General features: G+C 47.7%; 1 protein-coding gene across 1 annotated transcript; it reads left to right on the top strand.

Annotated features, from left to right (window-relative positions):
- Positions 1-4,035: 4,035 nt before the first annotated feature.
- On the top strand, positions 4,036-14,984 carry LOC112543732 (uncharacterized). The gene is made up of 6 exons (XM_025178511.2): positions 4,036-4,178; positions 5,647-5,770; positions 6,092-6,207; positions 7,210-7,277; positions 10,276-10,426; positions 14,099-14,984. Exons 1-6 carry the CDS (start codon positions 4,036-4,038, stop codon positions 14,982-14,984), a joined length of 1,488 nt encoding a protein of 495 aa, XP_025034296.2.
- Positions 14,985-21,221: the final 6,237 nt, after the last annotated feature.

Here is a 21,221-nt window from a genome sequence, read left to right as displayed (position 1 = left end):
GGGTGTTTGGCAACTTATAAAATGTCAACAAGAGGGTGGACTGGAAATTCTTGAAGTTCAACATGAAAGGATGGTGAAACCATGTTTCTATAGCAACAGAGACAGTTGCCAGGCTGCAAGGAGATAGGTTCAGATGTACTGCATAACTCATGTTGCATGGGAGTTCCTACTAAAGATGACACTGCCATTTTATAAAGCATTCTCTGTTGTGACCCCTTGGCTTCTAATGGTGAGCTCACGTGAAGTCAGTGGACCCACTTGTGTAGGAATGTACTCACAGGTCTGAGTGAAAGGAGGCTCAATCTGGCCCTAAAGAGTTTTATTTGTTGATCTGCTGCATCTTGTGAATAAAAAATGATTCCCCTACAATCTGATTATTGGAGAAAATTACAGCTGGTTGAATAACTTGAATCCCCCCAGATTATCAGTTTGGAAAGTATATTCGTGAATAAACAGCCTTTCTTCACTATGCTATCACAATGAGTATTCCAGCAACCACTGGATACATCTGAAAATGTTCACATCTTGACATTTATATCAATTTTAGCATAAAGATTTTTTTCGCCCAAAAGTCACAGGAAGCACAAAGATTGCACAGTATTTACCACTTGATATAGATTAATGTCCTGTGCAAAAAGTTTCCTTCTGTCCAGGAGCAGGAAGACTACTATATGGCCTAGTTTACACTTCAAAGTTTTACCAGCAGAGTTATGGCATTTAAGAGAAGGGGGAGAGGGGGAAATCACTTCTCACCTGACACATCTGTGCTTGTATAAAAGCAAAAGTTTTTATACAAGCAAAGAAGTCTTTTTGTCAGCCTCGCTTACCTTGGTCAGGGAACTGGTTTAAGCTGCATCTATAAAGGAGGGTTTGACAGTACAGGTTCACTAGCAACCTGTTCTAGTGTAGACAAGATCTAAGCGACTTAAATGACCATGCACACAGGGCAAGTAGTAAAACCAAACCAGAGGCTGGAGACTGTTCTTCCAAATACTAATGAACAAATATGTTCCAACTACAAGGGTTACTTTGTGAATGATTCAAAAATAATCGCGGCTTCATTTAAATTTAAATGGCTGCCCCCCTGAGCCAACAAACAGCTGATTAGCTGTTTTTCAGCTCAGCGCGCTAAACTGGATGCTCCCGCGTCGACCTGAAAGCCCTTTATCGACCTCCCCGTTATGCTTCGTAGGATGAGGTTTACCGGGGAGGTCGATAAAGGGCTTTCATGTCGGCGCGGAAGTGTCCAGACTAGAGTGCTGAGCCAACAAACAGCTGATCAGCTGTTTGTCGGCTCAGCGCGGCAGCCATTCAAATTTAAATGAAGCCACTATTATTTAAATCTCGGCTTCATTTCCCTTTGCCGAACAAACAAATCTACATGGCTCCGTTGATGGAGCCATGAAGCTTATACGTACCCCACCAGCCTGCAGGCAGTGGAGTTGTGCTTACTTGTTCCTCTTGCAAATTTGGCCTGGTCTTTAAAACTACAATGGACTTTACAATTATTTCTCTTGCTTGCAAAAAATGTGTGATTGTGTGTTGGGAGTGAGAAGATGTGGACACTCCTTACTGCTCTATGCGTTCAAGGCAAAACTGACGTTTATGAGATGGCTTTGGAAAAGTGTCCTGGGCATTAAGTTCCTTGGACCAGCTTAATGGTCCAGACAGATCATTGCCCTTTTGACTGAGTAGGATAAGGTCTCCCAACACTTCCTCCCAGGAGCCAGGAGAATATTTTCAAGGTCCTCTCTACACCCATATCCCACCATCTAGGGAATCAAGTAAACATTCTCCCTCCTTTGCCCTCTGTGTCCCAAGATAAGACCCTCTTCCATTTGTGCATCTCCCCCCCCCCCCCCCATGATCATAGGAAAGGCAAATCTTTGCCCCTTCAGGGATAAAGAGAGAATCCCTTCAAACCCCTCCCCCTTCCCCAGAGAGCTGAGACAGCATCTGTGCACTACCCCCAAGGTCCTGGATAGAGTCCGGATGCAGGGAGCTGTCCCTGGTGCTGAAAAGAAACGTGGCAGCAGTCACAGCCCTTCCTGCATCCTTGCAGCGGGGACCCTGCTGCCTTTCACTGCAGAGCAGAGGTAGGAATGACCAGCACCTGAACTTTATTTCTTAGTCTCTCAGATACCACAGGACTGCACATTGCTTTTAAAGTTACAGACTAACATGGCGACTCCTCTGAGACTTCTTAGCCCTTATCAGCTCCGGGGAAGCTGGTGGAATGCTCATTGTCTGAATGTTCTGGGGCGGAGCAACTGGAATGTTCAGGGTCTAAACATTCTATTCCAAAGCTGGGACAGATCAGCAAGAGGAGGGGTTGATTCTCAAGCAGCTCTCCCCACCCCAGGTTTTCCCATGTGGGGAATGAAAGGCAACTCTTCGCTTTCTATTGCAGCTATTTTCTTGGGTGAGTCCTCCGCCTGCCATGGTCTGCATTGGGAGGCCCGTTTTGCAAGACTATGGAATACACTCACTGCTTTCTCCTATCTGGGGAGCTCCCTCTTCACCTCCTCTTCCCCCAGTTACAAGGGCCCAAAGGGCAAAAAAGAGCAAAAAAGCAATAATGAGTCCTGGGCTAGTGAAAAGTTTAAAAAGCAAACACCTTGTGAAGCTTAGGACCAGAAATAGATTTGTTATCCCACAAGACTGCTGAAACCTCTCTTTCCAATATAGTCCATCAATTCTATCCATTTGAAACATGGGAAAATATCAGACTGTCAACCAACATTAGACATATGAAAGCTACTTCAGAGGTTTAAAAAAATGTGTTAGTTGTAATATCCTTTTGTTTCAGGCCAGTACAGTTAAACTCACAATACTAATGCAAGTTTGCTGTAATAGGGGAAAGATGTGAAAATCACCAATATATCTTTTATAATTTCCTTGAACTAACTTCCATTTTGTATAACGTATGTGATGTAAACAAAACATATGATGAGGTAGGTTAGACCAAGAAGCATTACCGGCATTTGTGAAGAAAGAACTATGCTGATTTGAAAGCTGTTTAATGGAGATGTTTTCATTGGAGAAATGTTAAGCAAAATTGTATAATGAGGCAGGGGGATGTTGTGATGTTGTGGGGTGAAGACCAAAACAGGACTGGGTGCATGGAGACAAAAAGGGTATGTCTATACTGCACACCATCTCTGACTCTGGTTTCACCCCAAGCCCCTTCCCCCCCCCTTTTGTCCACTCACAAATCAGTCTGAATCAGGTCAGCAAGCACTCAGGACCAGAGTCTTAGGGTGGAAAGGAATCTGAGTCCATCTGTGATTCAGGGCCAAGCTCTCATTTCCCAGTGTGGACACACCTTAAACAAAGCTCTGAGTCAGAAGGTCTGCATAGTGCAGTTTGGACCAATGAGCACAGCTGGGAGACCAGGGCCTAGCAATTATAAGACCCGATTTATGATGCAGTGTGGATGCTCAACCATGAACTCGGAAACACCAGATCCACACCCCAGAGTCCCACAGAGCCAGGTTTACAGAGCCAGTGTCGATGGGCAGGGTCCTAGACCTTGAACAAGAGCTTCCCCCAGATGGCTCTCTCGGAACTTTGGGAGTTTGAATTTGAAGGCTCGTCGGTTGGCTCCTCTGCGGAGAGGGAGGAGAGTCACAGATCATGTCCGACAGCCATCCTGTTGCAAGGAGAAGCCCTGCTGGGCTCAGATAGGATTAGGTTGTCCCTATTGGAATCAGAAGTTGGCAGGTGACTGAACGCTACTGCCACACTTATTCAGTTCATGTTGTGGTTGACCCACAGATCAGAGATGTTTTCAGTGGGTGGGGTTTATCTCTGTCATTTGCAGAACAGCATATGCAGTCACTTTGGGCCTGAAATTCTCTCTAATAATCTCCCCCCTCTCCTTCTGTCTTCAGGAGAATAAATCTCTAGATTAACAATAAAGGACAAAGATCCAGAAGGCGCAAGGACAGCATGGCAGAAGCAGCCCAACTGAAGGAAGTCCTCCCCCAGCCTGGGATGGAAGGCAGGCAGGGGTCGAAGGTTAAACAGCCCAGAATGAAGAAAAACTCTGAGAAACAGAAGGAAATGAAAACCAGACTCTCCCACTGGGTCACAAAACGACCAGCATCAGGTATTGTGGGACAGAAACCAACACCAAGGAGAACGCTTTCAGACCAGGATATAAATACTCGCAAGAGGTAATACCTTGTCTGCTGCGCCTTGCCTGCATTTCTATGATCTCATTCTCTACGTGTGTGTCCATGCTGGAGTGGGACGATGTCAATTCCAGCTTGAGGAGACATACTTGCACTAGCTCCAAGTACAGCAGTGTGAATGCAGGGGGACATGTTAGCCAGGCGAGTCTGTGCCTACGGCCTCGATGGAATCAGATGCTGCCCCACTAACGCCTCCGCTTTCATGCGCCCCTGCTGCTGCACTTCTGTATTGTGTGCTAGCTCAGCCCAAGCAAGGGCTCCTTGATCTGGAGATTACATCCCCCATTGCCAGTGCAGACTTAGGGATTTGCATGCAGAAATCCGTATGGACTGAACTCAGTGTGCACAGCTCCCTTGAGAGAATGGAGTGGGACCTATGCTGGCCCTGCACTTCTCCCATACACTCGCTCCTGCTATTTGAGCATGTGGAAAAGTTCAGAATCCCTTTTCTGATGAAAGCGGCGAGGAGTCCTGTGGCACCTTATAGACTAACTGAAGTGTAGGAGCATAAGCTTTCGTGGGCAAAGATGCAACCTTTTCTGATGGTGGCAACATCCAGGTCTCCTCCTCTGGTCCCGCTGTTGCAGCCTGATTTGCACTCCACTGTGCTCGGGGCGTCCCTGCTAGTTAGATGCCCCATCCTTTTCAAATCCAACAGCTTTGGAGATTTGAAAAGTGCAGTGTCAGCAGTGGGGGAAGCCCTGGGGTGCAGGGAATGGGGTCAGAGCAGAGTGAAGGAGCTAGTATGTCCAGTCCCGGTCTGTCTGCTAGTTTTGTCTCACATGGAGGGCGATTTGGGTGTAGATACCAGTAGCGGAGGAGAGGAGTGGTGCGGGGGCACCCCTGCTGGGTCTGAGTTGGCTCTTACAGTCAGCGCAATACCACATTTAGATGGCCACTTCGCTTCGGGGTGCGGAGAGGCCAATAATAATTTCCCTTCAAGCTCCCCAGACACCACCCCCAACCCCAACAATCCTCCCAGTGTATAACTGAAGCCTAGAGTTGGAAAAAATCCCTGGTGGGTGCAGCGCTTTTCAACCCCTGCCATTCATTTTTTCCGTAACAATGCTAATCAGATCACTTACCAAGACTTCAGGAGAAGAGTGTGAAAGGCTCACAAGCCCCAAGCTGTACCACACAGACTCCACCTACCAAGGCAAAATTCATTGTTACGACAGCTAATCAAACAGCGAACCAGGAGAGGTTCTCAAGTTCTCCTCACTTACTTGTAATAGAAACTTCAGGGGGTAGCCGAGTTAGTCTGTACAGGATAAACTTAAAAATTATTACTTGTAATAGTCACTTTTCAGAGGAAGCAGCTTTGCTACACTGAACACACTGGGCAGCGTTTGTCCCTAGTGAAAGCCCATTAAAGCCACTGGGTTACAATCGAGATTCATTTGGCTCCGATACTAAAGAACTGGCAACATGTTTAGTTTCTCTCTCACAGGATGTTTATTCAAAACCGACATAGTGGGTGGAGCAATTCCTATGCGTCTCACTCCGAGATACCTGCAGAATCCAGATGCTACAGTGCCCCCCCAAAGCCAGCAGTCCAACAAAACTCAGGGAGTGTAAGTACCTCCATGTATCAAGCACTTATTGCTGGAGAAAGTGTGTATTTGAATCTGAAATCCTTCAACACGGATTTGAACTAGTGACCCAGTGGTGAAGTTTTCCTTATTTCATTAATAACTTTGTGACCGATGCCATTATTTTGACTTCAGCACAGGGTATTATTTGCAAGAGAAGCAAAATTAAGGTTACTACCTAGAAATACTCTCTCCAGCATCCCTGAGTTTGAATCTTCCTTTGTGTTGAATGAGGATTCACTTCATCTGGAAATACATTCAACTTTTCTTATTTGTATCTTTTCCTTTCTAACTCCCAAAAAGCCGTACAATCCTGGGACAAGAGGTGAAGACAGCACTGTGACCAAGAGAAGACACCATATACAGCCAGCACAAGCTCAAAGATACAGTGATTTCAGCAGACTTGGGGAGAATAAGAGGTAATACACTCCCCTGAGCACATTTTTAACTGATCACCTTATAGGCTATAACTGAAACATAGACCGATAGGCAAGCATGTCTCAGAACAGCATTTCTTTTCAGTTTTGTACCCATGTGCTAACTGTTAAATGTAGCTATGGTCAGAACTGTGACTGTAAAAAAATAGCGCTCAGCAGCTCTTGCGTGTCTCCAACTCACTGCCACTGACTTCACTGAACAACCTGTTTACTTCTGTTAACTATGCAGAGCAGCTCAGCTTTGGGAGAGCGAGCTGAATCCATGTGGCCAGAGCATCAACTACTATGTCTACTGAGTTCCAGCAGAAGAATTATCCCCAGTGATAGCAAGTGAACTAGAAAGGGCCCTGCTTAACTTAAGGAGAAACAGTCTTTTGTTGTAAATTGAACATATCTGAAATGGAGTCACTGAGAGAACGGACCTGGCACTGGAGTCTGTCCTGCAGTTTTTAGAGAGGCTTTTCAGAGCGTAACCACCCTCAAACATAGGGTTCTGGTGCAAACATCGTCCCTCTGCGTCAGCCCTCACACCCTCATATTGTAACACATGGAATCTCTATGGCTTGGTCTACACTACATGGGAAGGTCAAAGCAAGATATGCAACTCCAGTTTAAAAATACGTAATTTATGTAACTGCGTCTACACAGCGGGAGGTAAGCAGGAGCAAACGCTCCCGTCAGCTTCCCTTACTCCACACGAGGAGTCGGAGTACCAGTGCCTTTCTATGAGGGCACCCTTTGAGTTTGATCTGGTGTGTCTATACTACACCCACGAATCCGAACCCCGGAAGATCAACCGTGGTAGCGTCGATCTTCTATGTAGTGTAAACGTGCCCCACGATCTGATTAGCAAGTAGAGAGTAGCCCGGGTGAGAGGATTTGATGGTCAGGTCTGGTCAGCTGCTTCTCTCAGCCGTGGAGATGAGAAGAGGTGAACACTTGGTCTAACTGTGATGCTTTTCCTGTCTTGTTTTCTGGGTAAAGACTGACCCCTGAAGAGCTGGAGAAAAAGCGATACCAAACCATTGCACAATACCAGTTTATGACTCCAGGTAAGAACATAAGGACATAAGAATGGCCAGACTGGGTCAGACCAAAGGTCCATTCAGCCCAGTACCTTTCTGCCAACGGTGGCCAATGCCAGGTGTCCCAGAGGGAGTGAATCAAACACGTAACGATCCAGCCATCTCTCTCCTGCCATCCATCTCCACCCTCTGACAAACAGAGGCTAGGGACACCATTCTTTACCCATCCTGGCTAGTAGCCATTAATGGACTTAACCTTCATGAATTTATCTAGGTCTCTTTTAAACCCTGTTGTAGTCCTAGCCTTCACAGCCTCCTCAGGCAAGGAGTTCCACAGGTTGACTGTGCGCGGTGTGAAGAAGAACTTCCTTTGTTTTAAACTTGCTGCCCATGAGTTTCATTTGGTGGCCCCTAGTTCTTATATTATGGGAACAAGTAAATAACTTTTCCTCATTCACTTTCTCCACACCACTCATGATTTTATAGACCTCTCTCATGTCCCTCCTTAGTCTCCTCTTTTCCAAGCTGAAAAGTCCTAGTCTCTTTAATCTCTGCTCATATGCTAGGAAAGTGGGTAGCTGTTCACAACTGGTGTCTACCACAATTCTCTTCAGTGCTTCCCAATCTTGGCTTGACATGGTTTGCCCACTACTGTAGATGACTCCTACCATACTCTTTGAACACAGCAGGCAGGCAAACTCACAACAAAACCAGGAGTTGGCCAACCTGCATAACGTGTGCTGGTCATGCTTTTCCCACCACGTTAGCTGCCAGACTATGTCCAGCTGTATGCCAAAAAGGGACAGAGTGAAACTGTGGCTATCACCCTGTCCACCAGATCTCCTTAACGTGGCACAAACATCAGCACAGGCCTGGACCATCTGGGGAAACTGAACTGACAGTTGAAGCAAAATGCAGGACAATGTAGCACTTTAAAGACTAACAAGATGGTTTATTAGATGATGAGCTTTCGTGGGCCAGACCCACTTCCTCAGATCAAATAGTGGAAGAAAGTAGTCACAACCATATATACCAAAGGATACAATTAAAAAAAATGAACAAATATGAAAAGGACAAATCACATTGCAGAAGAGGAGGGGGATGCGGGGGGGGGGGGGAGGAAGGAAGGTAAGTGTCTGTGAATTGATGATATTAGAGGTAGGGAGAGTGGGATGTTTGTGAGTTAATGGTATTAGAGGTGATAATTGGGGAAACTATCTTGGTAATGGGTGAGATAGTTCAAATGTTTGTTGAGTCCTTGTTGGCAAGTGTCGAATTTTAACATGAATGACAGTTCAGAGGATTCCCTTTCAAGTGCAGATGTAAAAGGTCTTTGTAGCAGAATGCAGGTGGTCAAGTCATTGAGAGAGTGTCCTTTCTGGTTAAAATGGCAAGAAACTGTTTTCTCTTTGTGATCTTGTCTGATATCTGTTTTGTGGGCATTAATCCTTTGGCGAAGTGTCTGAGATGTTTGTCCAATGTACATAGCAGACGGACACTTTCGGCACATGATAGCATAGATTATATTTCTGGATGCGCAGGAATATGTGTTCTTGATCTTATAACTCACTTGGTTACTGACAAAGACACTGACAGTGTCTTTGTGGGATGGATGCTATGTAACGTTTCTGGCTAGCGCAGTGTCTCTGGACAATCAACTGGGCGGGAGAGAAGTACAAACCTCCCATGTTTGCAGTGTCAACTCTAGAGGCAAAAGAGAACATCACCACTTTCCTCCTGCTCCTGTTATCAGATATGACCGGACTGCCCAGCTGTGCAGAAGCTGAGTGCATCCAGCTTGCTCTGCCATTCTATTCATTGCAACAGTAGAAATAAGGCTGCAAGATAGAATATGCACATGTTCCAATCAGATGGCTCAAACCAAGGACAAAAGTATCGGGGCTGTGGGCATTCATACTAAAAAAACAACAAGGCGTCTTGTGTCACCTTAGGGTGCATCTACACTGCACCCATAGGTGGAAATAAGATACGGAATTTGAGCTACACAAATTGTGTATCTTATTTCGATCTAATTTCAAAATGGCTTATTTTCAAATCTGGTGCTGTCTACACAGCATCAAATTTCGAAATAAAGCACTATTTCAAAATGTACCTTAACCCTTGAGGGTTACAGGGACACTGGAATAGCATGCCTGTTATTTTGAAATAACGGGTGCATTTAAAGACACGGAATAGCTATTTGGGGATACTTCCAGGATCCCAAAATAGTGCTGCTATCTAGATATAGCCTTGAAGACTAACAGACTGATTTGGGCATAAGCTTTCATGGGTAAAAAATGCTTTGTCAGATGCATGGTTTTTACCCCCACACACAAAAAAGTGGGATTTTACGCACAAAAGCTTATGCCCAAATCAATCTGTTAGGCCAGGTCTACATTAGACCCAACAGCTCAGCTTAAGGTATGCAACTTAAGCCAAGCTTGGAGATGTCCTCACAGCAGAAGGCAAACACTCCCATCAGCTTCCCCTAGTCCTCAGAAAAGCAGGAGTACCGGACGCCCTCTGAGTTTGATTTAGCGAGTCTTAACTAGACTCACTAAATCAAACTCTGGGAGATCAATCATGGCCACATTGATCTTCCGCAGAGTGAAGCTAAGCCGTTAGTCTTTAAGGTGTCACAGGACTCCTCATTGCTTTTGCAGAAACAACACAGCTACCCTTCTGAGATTCGGCATTCACACTGTCACCCTATGCCAGGGTGCAGTTTGCAGGACTCAGGAGGTGGTTTCACTGCACGTTGGTTCATTGGCACTGAAGATGGGGGACTCCATATCCTATAAGTATTTGTAACGGCACATTTGGGCTGTCAGGGATACCTGGCACTAACATCCCAGCATGGGGCAGGGAGTGAAATGGAAAATAAGCCAGAGAATTCTGCCGCTTTGGGTTGAACTCGAGAGCACAAAGGCAAAGCATGGAAAATATTTGCTTCCTTGTTTAAAAATGCTGTGTCTAAGGCTCTGTGGCAGAGAGGCTCCTATTGATTATTGGACTTTTATTCCAGGAAAGACCTTTTACTATTGTACACGGGAGAATGTGAAGCAGCATCTGCGCTCCATCTACCTAGCTCATCAGCCAGGTCAGAAGCCACCTAAATCAGCCCTTCGAATCAACCGGCCACCTGTTTTCACCCAGGAGAGACACAGGTCCCCCAGGTATGAACTGGCCAAGCCTTTTCTCTGGGTTCTAGAACAGTGCTGTAAACACAGCCATAGCCACAAGGGTTCACATGACAAGTCCGGTCAGGCTGCCTCTCATATACAGAAATGGGGATGTGTAATGACCCCACCAGTGCAAGTTGTAGAGCAAACAAAACTCGGATGTTTTTCCACCTGGGTGTTTCTATCCCAGGCATTTTTTAAAACCATCCTCCTAAGAGAAGGGGATCAAATTGCCTGAGCTCTGTCAACACTACAGTTCCACGGTTGGTACCACTGGTGGGGATTTTCAGGTCCTAATTTCCTGCGTGTAGATGAGACCCCAGCGTAGACAGGTCTTAATTGCGTTAGGAAGCAACTGTAGCTGGAATCCTGCATAAAGCAGAGTTGAGCCAGAAGCAAACCACGTGTCCCTCTTATACTGAAACAACTTGAGTTAAGTAACAGGCTACAACACAAGCAGACATGACAGGTCCTAAAACCACTACATTATCAGGGCTAGATCAAATCCACCAAAGCCCAGGGCAGTCTACTGGTAGGGAGGGGTTTTAGTTACAAGGGAGTGTATCTATTAACTCTGATACATAATACACACTGGAACTGATCTGTAGGTGACTCAAAAGCAACTGTCCTAGCAAGCTGACCTAGGGAAGCAGACCAGATGACAATCCAGTGCTTCCTTCCCCACAGCACTCATACACAACTCTCCACTTCCTTAGCCACTGGCCTTACCCATAAGTATCTATTCCAGTCATCAGTATCACAACACTGATACTGCCCATCAGATCTGTACCATCAGAGCCGCACTTTTCAGATCGGGCTATTGTCCAGGGGGCAAAGGAGAACACCGAATTTGGCCAGCAAGCACATGGTTCCTCATGATCAGCCTTGAGGAGCTGCATCTTAATAACCCACAATTTGCTGGTTCTCTTTGCACCACAGCCTTCTGCAGTCATTAACTCATAATAGTCCCAACTGTCATGTTGAGAGGTGACATCAATGGACTAGAAACTGCCTCTGGACTTCTTTGGGGTCCTTTTGCTCCAGAACATTCAAGGAGGTGGATGCGGTGATGGGACCCATTTTAAGAACATAAGAACGGCCGTACTGGGTCAGACCAAAGGTCCATCTAGCCCAGTAGCCTGTCTGCCGACAGTGGCCAGCACCAGGTGCCCCAGAGAGGGTGGACCAAAGACAATGATGAAGTGATTTGTCTCCTGCCATCCTTCTCCAGCCTCTGACAGACAGAGGCCAAGGACACCATTTTATCCCCTGGCTAATAGCCTTTTATGGACCTAACCTCCATGAAATTATCTAGCTTCTCTTTAAACTCTGTTATAGTCCTAGCCTTCACACTCCTCTGGCAAGGAGTTCCACAGGTTGACTACACGCTGTGTGAAGAAGAACTTTCTTTTATTAGTTTTAAATCTGCTACCCATTAATTTCATTTGGTGTCCTCTAGTTCTTCTATTATGGGAACTAATAAATAACTTTTCTTTATCGGCCCTCTCCACACCACTCATGATTTTATAGACCTCGATCATATCCCCCGTCAGTCTCCTCTTTTCTAAACTGAAAAGTCCCAGTCGCTTTAACCTCTCTTCATATGGGACCCGTTCCAAACCCCTAATCATTTAGTTGCCCTTTTCTGAACCCTTTCTAAGGCCAAAATATCTTTTTTGAGGTGAGGAGACCACATCTGTGCACAGAATTCAAGATGTGGGCTGTGACGGCGCGTTGGGGGTCCCCCGTCTCCTGCACCCCGAAATGGCACAAACAGACTCCACCAGCCAGTGGAATTGAGGGTGGTTTATTGCTCCTCCAGGATACAGCATAGCACAGATGTAATCTGGTTACAGGAACTGGGGCTAAGAGGCCTCAGTGCCCCCTTGAGATAGGGGAGTCCCAGCCCCCCTCCCCAGCTCCTTCTCCCCTGCTTTCCAGACAGGAACTAACTCTCTTCCCGCCCTGCCCCCCAGCCAGGGCAGTATTCCACCTTCCTTTGTTCCTCTCCATGGGGGGTGTCTGGCCATAATAGTTTGCATAGTGACTCGTCCTGTTTTGCTGGGTCGTGGTACCCACGGCAGCCAGTGGGGGTTACCCCAGAGCCAGCAGCATAGAAACCAGCCAGGTACCCCCACTACGTCACATGGGCGTACCATAGTTTTATAACCTTTGCGTTTTGACCTTTAAAGTGTAAAGTTAAAGGACAGAAGGAAAGGCCTGGGAAGGGGAGACAGAAGAGTTCCTAAACTGTTTGGCTGTGTCTACACTGGGCCACTTATTCCGGAAAATCAGCCGCTTTTCCAGAATAAGCTGTGAGCTGTCTACACTGGCCCCTTGAATTTCCGGAAAAGCAGTGACGATCTACTGTAAGAAATCAGCTGCTTTTCCGGAAAAACTATACTGTTCCGGAAAAGGGCCAGTGTAGACAGCACAGTAGTCTTTTCCGTAAAAAATGAGAAAATGAGAATCGGGGCTTTTTTCCGGAAAAGTGCGTCTACATTGGCCACAGACGCGTTTCCGGAAAAAGGGCTTTTCCGGAAAAGCAGCCTGCCAGTGTAGATGCTCTTTTTCCGGAAATACTTATAACGGAAAACTATTCCGTTTTAAGCATTTCCGGAAATTCATGCCAGTATAGACACAGCCTTTATGTTTGCCAAAAGGTTTCAGGTGCATTAAGATGGTTTCTCATTCAGGGCCCAGACTTGAGGTCCTTCCTAGAGCCAATGGGAAAATTTTCATTGAAGCAATTTTCAGTCAGATGCTAATGAGAGGAGCTCGTCTTCAATATCCTAAGAAAATAATGCTCACTGACTAACACCAGTAGACTGAAAGAGTTACTCCTCCATAACCCTACAGCCCATATCCTCAAAGGTGTTTAGGCTCCGAATGTCCAATCACATCACATGGAAATGGAACTTAACTACCCGTGAGGAGCTAAGCCCATGGGCTTAGTTTCTTTTCTTGTTTAACTACCAAACTATTTCCCACCACCACAAACAGGAGACACTTTGATTTGGAAAATAAGATGTTTCACTTAGTACCAAATAGCTGCTGCCCTCAATGAATTTAGAAATAAAATAAATTCAAATATTTCAACTACTAACTATATCATAATATGGCAAATCATGTTGTCTTAGAACAAATCAAAAATGGTAGGGCATAATAGGACACTTTATGTCGTATCACGATACCGGGAGGACTTGGTATTACCTGTCATTAGGTAATACAGCTGCTAACATTTCATGAAACAGTGCAAACACAGAAGTAATCTACAAATATAAAAACAAAACCAATTTCAAAGCAAAACTTCCATTTTGAAATGAAATTCCTAAGTTTTTCTGTAATAGAATTTCAGAATGTCTCTTTCCCAGGATGTAGAATAGTAATAGAAATGTAGCCGTAGTCCTGTATTTTTCTTTCCCAGGAAAACCCTGGTTTTCATTCCAATTCAGACTGACACCAGATTTTGAAATATTGACATTTCCTGCAAAACAGGAAATGCTCCAAATCAATCAGACTGAGAAGAAAGATTGTTACCAGTGAATCAGTCTGATTGGCAGTAACAAATTCAATGTGTTTGCAGCACAGAAGCCACTTGCGGTTTCCCATTTTGAACCTCAGGTGGCCACGTGTCCCACTCTGCTTGTTTTCCTTTACAACTAGGAAAAGTCCACTCCCTGGTGCCTCTGGCCTGGTTTCCGGTGAGTTTCCAGGAGATGTCTCCAGCTTGCACACCCCCTCCATGTCACACTGCATGATAGAGCTGGTGCACAAGGTCAGTAAATTAGCACTTGTAAGTGAAAGACGATGTGGGCACCAAGAGATCCTCCCCAAGAGGAAAGCCGTGGAAGGAAGCCATGAGCAGCAGCTGCCAGCCACGGAAAAACCGATTCCCTCAGCCACGGAGCTCCAAGCAAGCAGTGCGATGGACGGAAAGGGAAGCCAGGAAGACCAGGCACTGGAACAAGGATTCAGTATGAAAACATTGCCACAAGGTTCTGGTATAAAGATGCTGCAGGCTTTAAAAGCTGTTCAAGGGATTATCAACAAGGGAAGAGAGGCATCTCACACTCTTACCGTTCTGAAGAAGAAACCTGGCACTGGGAACAGCCAGGTTCTAACGAACGCCGCAAGGCTCAGTTCCAGCAAGGACTCGGCCGAGAGAAAGGACATGGCTGAAGACTTATTGAGCCTCCCCCAAAGCAGTGACAAGGCCATTATCATCCCCATGCTCGATAGTCCGCTCACCCCTGAGGAGGAGAGCACAGACCTGGCTTTGCTCCCCACAGCACATTCAAGCAACTCTGAGCTGGCTGAGTCTCCAGCAGGTGAGAAGGGTCAGGCCTCTCATCCCACAACAGTAAGAGCTAGTGACCAGTCTTCTACCTCCCCGTGGAAGAAACCTGCTGGTGTTCCCAAATGCTGCATCTCCACGGAGAAAGGCCACGAGTGTTGCACCTGCCCCTCAGAACCTCTGCAAGGACCCCGGGACCCAGAGAATGAAAAAGAGGGGATGGGGAGGATAGACAATCTTTCTGTCCCCTTCTAAACGAAGGGCCCAGGAACAGAAGTCCTCTTTTAATTGTTCAATGATGATGCTGAGTAGAAGGGGAAGAGAGATGGGAACCAGTGACAAATTCTTCAACTGGGCCCTGTGAGCCACTTGCAATGACCGAGGGGGGACGTGCAAAGCTTGCTGTAAATAAAATGAAAATATTGGAGTGCAAGCATTTTGAGAACAGAAACAGCGTCACTTTTTAAGAACTCTTCTTCCCTCCCCCCCCTTCTGCTAGTGCATTTCTAAACTCGCTCCCCGCGGTTTGACGTGGACAGAATTCAAGCTAAATGGTGTTTGGGAAGGAGAAGGAAGCGTGTGGCTGGAATCTGAAATGGTCAGAGGTCACTGCCACTTGTTTTTACAGTTGTGTGTGTCAAAAGAAAGGATCGGATTCTCAGTAATTGCACGTAAGGCAGAGGAGGTGGGGAAAGGTGGCTTGAAGCCGTCTTCATGGTTCCTGTATTCAGCCTTTGGTGGGATTAACGCAGCTTCCCAGAGTGGGCCAATGTATGTTGCAGGGGGTGCTTAATAAACCAGGGACATCCCAGTCACAGACATGAGCGCTCCCAGCAGCACTGGGTTGGAGGGTTCCTGGTAGGGGGCATTCTAAGGGGGCCATTTCTGCCCACTTGAGTCCCCTTTATTCTGCCAGAGGAACATAAAGGGGCTGTAGCATAACTGAGAATTGGCTCCAGAATTCTTCAACCAATGCTTGTCCCAAAGTTATTCAAAGGCTCCATTTGTACATGAAATGTGTCTCCAAAGGGCTGATTTACATATAATTAGCATCTGTGCCACACACAATTGACAAATGCTTTGTTAAGACCACATGATTTTGTGGTAGCAAAGCAAGCAGAGAATTGTTTTCTCTCCCCTGAGCACGTTAATTACAGTGTTTAACCCCAAACTCGGGGCGCTGCATTGCTTTAGCACCAGTTTTCATTATTGTTTTTAACACACTTCTTAGCTCGTGCTCGCTATCCTGGAGAGAGCTGGGTAGCAGTCTGAACGGAAGGCAATTGCTTAGCAATGTACAGAGCCCACATCAACAGGGCCCTATCGCGCAGTCTGAAATCAAAAGCAAGAAGCCATCATCCCACCCGTGTGTACTGGGTCTCAAAGTACCTAAACTTAACGAAAAGGAGTAAATTTTGCTCTGAATAAGTTTAAGCCAGAATCCTGACAGCTGCATCACGATGTACCCACTGCAGAGAGAGGTTCATAGATTCTCAAGACTAGGAGGGGACCACTGTGATCAAGTCAGATACCCTGCACTGCACAGGCTAGAGAACTGTCCCAAAATAATGCCTGTTTCATCCAGACAACTCTTGTAGCTCTTGATTTAAGGACTGGCTGTGATGGAGCATCCATCACCACCCCCCTTGGTAGATTGTGTCCGTGGTTAATTACCCTCGCTGTTAACAAGTCTTATTTCCAGACTGAAATGTCTAACTTCAACTACCCAACCCTGGACGTGTTGTACTTCTGCCTGCTGGATTACAGAGCACATTGTCCAATATTTGTTCCCCACGTAAATACTTACAGACTCATCACCCCGACTACCTCTTTGCACATGGTTTTGATTCAAAATGTGGTCAAACCAAACACCATGGAAAGTTTCCTGTACACTGACTAGAGGGGCAAAGTTAGGCAGCATCCTATGAGCTCTCGGCAAATCAGATGAGACCCTAGGATGACGTGTCTGATAGATATTGTGGAATCTAAGTCCTATCAGAGAAACTTCCTCTGCATCTCACAGAGCCAGCCAATGCCTCTTTACATAAGAACACAAGAATGGCCACACTGGGTCAGACCAAAGAGCCATTCAGCCCAGTGTCCTGTCGGCCGACAGTGGCCAATGCCAGGTGCCCCAGAGGGAGTGAACCAAACAGGTAATGATCAAGTGATCCCTCTCCTGCCATCCATCTCCATCCTCCGACAAACAGAGGCTTGAGATAGCCAGGATGGGTAGGAATGCTAATAGCCATTAATGAACTTAAACTCCATGAATGTATCTAGTTCTCTTTTAAACCCCGTTGTAGTCCTAGCCTTTACAACCTCCTCAGGCAAGGAGTTCCACAGGTTAACTATGTGCTGTGTGACGAACTTCCTTTTATTTGTTTTAAACCAGCTACCCATTAATTTTGCTTTGGTCTTAACTACTTTGGTCTTTCACTAATACAGAAATCATAGTTTCCTGGGATCTAACTTAATTTTACATGGTTTGGACCCAATACTCAGCTCTTGTAAATCACATGAAACTATTCTAATTGACACTGCTTGAGCATCTGGTCCTTTTATAGAAGCTGAGATGCTGATGGTGCCTCTATTTAAGGTGGTTGAAAACTGTGTTATAAGAACCAGTTTTTGTTTTTTTTAATAACTTTGCCAACCTCTAAGCATTCAGCTTGAAATGTTCTGTGTCCAGGGTCTGTCTCCGGCTCAGTAGTTTTTACGTTTCAGCTAAAATGGCTCAAGAATAAGGTTAGGTAAAATGTTTTGCTAATATTAAAAAAGTTTCATTGAGACGTTTCATTGAGACGTTTTGGTGCCTCTGTGTTTTGAACAAGGAGTTGGAATTTGGCATGGGGTATTGCCCTGCTGGCAGGGATATGACTTTTGCCATCCCCTGGGAAAAGCTGCCTAAATTTGGCCAAATTGTAAGCATTAATTAAAAACACACACACATCACACCACATTGCCCTTCCACCCATGCTCAGTAGAGACTTGCCAGAATTCAGCAGTTACATTTCTGAAGACTCCATCTGCACTAGGCATGATCCAGCCTATGGCGGCAGAGGCTGATCAGGACTTTCCCTGGTTGGTGGGCACCAGAGCTGAGAGCCAGGTCTCTTGTGTCCCCATTAGCGGTATTAAGTCGGTTAAGTAGGTAACCATGTAATTGCTGAAAATCTCCTTGGGAGAGGGGCTGCCAGCCTCTGCTGGTTCTGCTCCAGAGGAGGCGGCCGAGTTTAACCAACATCAGTAACCGATAAGCAGCAGCTTGTTGGTTAAATGATTAGTCGGTTACACTCCAGCTTCCCTAGTCCCCTGCTCCCAGACTGGAGCCCAGGATCGAGTAGAACGCTCCATGGGCGTGCAGAGAGGGGAGGGATGGAGGAGAGGGGATGCAAGAGCTATGGAGGGTAGGAGCTATGGGTAGGAGCTATGGAGGGAATCAAGCTAGAGCAGTGGGTCTGCAAACCTTTCCGTGGACCACCAGTTCCCAATGGAAATTCACCGTTCATCCCATAATTATGCCCGAGCCATTTTGCTAGTGCTGCACTAGGGAGAACGGTTCAATTTAACCAACGCGAAAGGAAATTTTAATCAAAATTAGTAAAGAGATCAAGTGCTTGAATTTTCTCAGGTTAGTTTACCAATCTCCATTTTAAATAACAGTAAAATATTAGTTTATCTCCAGCTCCAAAGGGTTCAACATTGTCTTTATTTATGGTGGGGGTGGGGAACCTGTTTTGGTCGGGGGCCACTGATGCACAGAAACATTAGTCGGGGACTACACAAATGAGAAGCAACCCCCCCCCTCCAAAAACCCCCAGCCCTCACTGATGTGGCCCCCCAACCAAGACACCTCCCTCCCCTGGCACCCAAGCCCCATGCGGGGAGGGGCAGGGAAGACAGGTTCAAGGCTTCCTATAGGCCAGATTAACTCTTCTGGGGTTAGTGGATTTTGTGGACTCAACTAGGCTGTAGGGTGGGGCTAAAAATGAGGGGTGGTGTGCAGGACAGGGCTGCCAGGGAGTGGGATAGGGAGGGGGTGAGGTCTGGGTGGGAGGTGGGGTGCAGGAGCAGGCTGGGAGTAGGGAGTCTGGCTGGGTAGGGGTGAGGTGTCTAGTGAGGGTGCAGGATCTCAGCAGGGAGGTTGCACGATGGGCTGGGGGGGGAGGTCTGGGCATGAAGGAAAGGGGAGCACTTACCTGTCTCTGCACCCCCCTCTGCTCCCAGGTACCAAGTCCCAGGCATGGCTCCCGCTGCTCCTATTGGCGGGATAGTTGGGGGAGGGGGAGTGGCAGCCTGTAGAGCTACTTCCGGCTCTGTTCTTCCCCATGAGCTGGATCCAGCAGGGAGGCTCGGGGCTCTCTCCCCCGCCCCCGAGCAGGAAGCAGGCGCTGGCACGCCACCCTCATGGGGCATGGGCCAGGAGGCGGGAGTGCCAGTGCGGGATCCCAGCTGCGGGGGGAGGAGGGGTCTGAGCTTGATCCATGGCCCACCTGCAAGGCGGCCTGGCAGTCTGAGAACCACTGTCCTACGGGTAACAGGCTGAAATGGACGGCGCAGGCGTCTCCCACTCCCGCGCCCACAGGCCAGCCAGAGACGTCTTCTGGGTTGCAATCGCCGGGCTTTTTACTGAATGAGCCAGTTCCTGCCCCTAGATACAGGGCTCCAAACCTGCAGGGAGCACTTGCTTTTTTGCAGGTAGCAGGTGAGCACAGCCCAGGAATCCTTGGCTCTTCCCTCCCTTCCATACTGCCTGCCCCCCCTTAGACAGCCCCCTGGTTAATGAGGCTAGTAGCTCCAATTAGGGTTTGGGCTGCCCCAGCCAGCTCCAGTTAACCTCCTTCCTCGGTGCTGGCGTGACATTGCTCTGGCTCAGGGTTCCCCAGCCAGCGCCCGTTCCCCAAACCCAACCCCCGAGTGAGGCAGGGTGGCCAGCAAACAGCTGGGGCCCTGAGATGGAGGGGTGTGAGGTGGGCACTGTGGGACGTCACATGGGACCAGTATGCAGGCTGGGGCACTGTCAGTGACTTGCTCACTGGGAAACTGGCCAGAGAGCATCAGCGTCAGAGCCAGGATCTCCTCCTTGGCTGCAGTCAGCCTCAGATACCACAGCTCCTTGCTCTGGACAGAGGGCCCGGGAAGGGATGTGCCACAGGGCAGTTAGCAGGTGCAGGGGGGCACACAGGTTGCAGGACCACTGGCGTAGCAGGGCTTGAGCTGCAGCCAGGGCAGGGAGCAGTCCGGTAGCAACTAGCTCTACTGCAAGACTACCCCAGAGTAACTGCCCGACCCTGGACTCTCTCAGTGCGTCAGAGGGGTGGAGACAGAGCACAGAGCATGGGACTGGAACCCAGGGGATCTGGGTTCTAGGCACAGCTCTGCCATGGACCCGCTAGCTCTCAGGTAACTCAATGCTCTGTTCCTCAGTTTCCTCACCTTTGAAATGGGGAGGAGGATGCTGGCCTCCTTTGTACCGTGCTTTAAAAGCTACTGTAGAAGAGCCCTTGAGAAGGAGCAGGTGTTTTATTACAGAGCCACGTCCTGGGGCAGAAATTGAGCATGTGGCGCTTGGAATCCCATCCTGACACACTGGCACTGTCTCTCCTGCCACCCCTCAAACATAGGAGTAGCTCCCCAGAAGACACCTGCAAGGTCACCTCGTTCTCCCGCTGCAGGCTCTTCCTCTTCCTCTGCCGTTTGGTCCACAAAAAGACCTGACCGTGGTTAGGCAGCTGCCGTGCTGTGGCTGCCATTGCCCACACTGACCACTGCTTCCTTGTATAGCCAGGTCTGTCTGCTGCACCCCTGGGATGTCTCACGGCTGAGACTGCAAGCAATTCGGGGCAGGGACGGTCGTGGTGAGCCGTAGGCCCCTCTGGGGATATGCTGGCTCATGCAAGCCATCTCCAAGAGACTACTCACCACCGGTATGGACTGTGTTGACTTGGGTGGCCCGCTGCTCGATACAGCTAGCCTCCAAAGGGTTAGCCCACACTCGTATCTGTGTCCCATTGCTTCTCTATTGCTCTGCTTCTGTGGCGGAGAGCAACCAGAGCTCGCTCAACCAACGGTGCAAGAGTGGCAACTGTCAGGTTGGGCAGGAAAGAGCCTTAAGGGTCCCTTAGCTGGCCATGGTCTAGACTGGACTAGAAGACCTCTCCATGGCCCTTCCAGTCCTGTGATTCTTTGGATCAAAAGGGGGCATCAGGTGCTGCTGCTTTGGAGCAGGAGCTCAGTCACCAGCTGGCAACTCCACAGCTGGCCCTGTTCCCACTGACCGTCCCAAGATCCCAGGTCCCAGTGATGGTCGTGGTAGCCACTGCCACAGCATCAGGGTAACCTCATGGGGGAGAAAAGGGGGTGCATGGGACCGTGAGCAGGCTTCCTGGTGCAGTCGACCAGCCTGAGCCGGGTACAAATACTGAGGGGAGAGGAGCGAGGGATGGGCGGTTGAGCCAGGCTGTGACTTGGTTCTGGGAAGCTCGCCTT

Source organism: Pelodiscus sinensis, chromosome 22, assembly GCF_049634645.1.
Source record: "Pelodiscus sinensis isolate JC-2024 chromosome 22, ASM4963464v1, whole genome shotgun sequence".
Lineage (NCBI taxonomy): Eukaryota > Metazoa > Chordata > Testudines > Trionychidae > Pelodiscus > Pelodiscus sinensis.
Note: the sequence above shows the minus strand (reverse complement) of the source record. Positions and strands in the feature narration are given on the sequence as shown.

Coding starts and splice junctions, on each gene's coding strand:
- LOC112543732 (XM_025178511.2), top strand. CDS start 4,036: ATGAAGAAAAACTCTGAGAAACAGAAGGAAATGAAAACCAGACTCTCC. Junction 5,771..6,091: donor TCCAACAAAACTCAGGGAGT/GTAAGTACCTCC, acceptor ACTCCCAAAAAG/CCGTACAATCCTGGGACAAG. Junction 10,427..14,098: donor GAGAGACACAGGTCCCCCAG/GTATGAACTGGC, acceptor CTTTACAACTAG/GAAAAGTCCACTCCCTGGTG.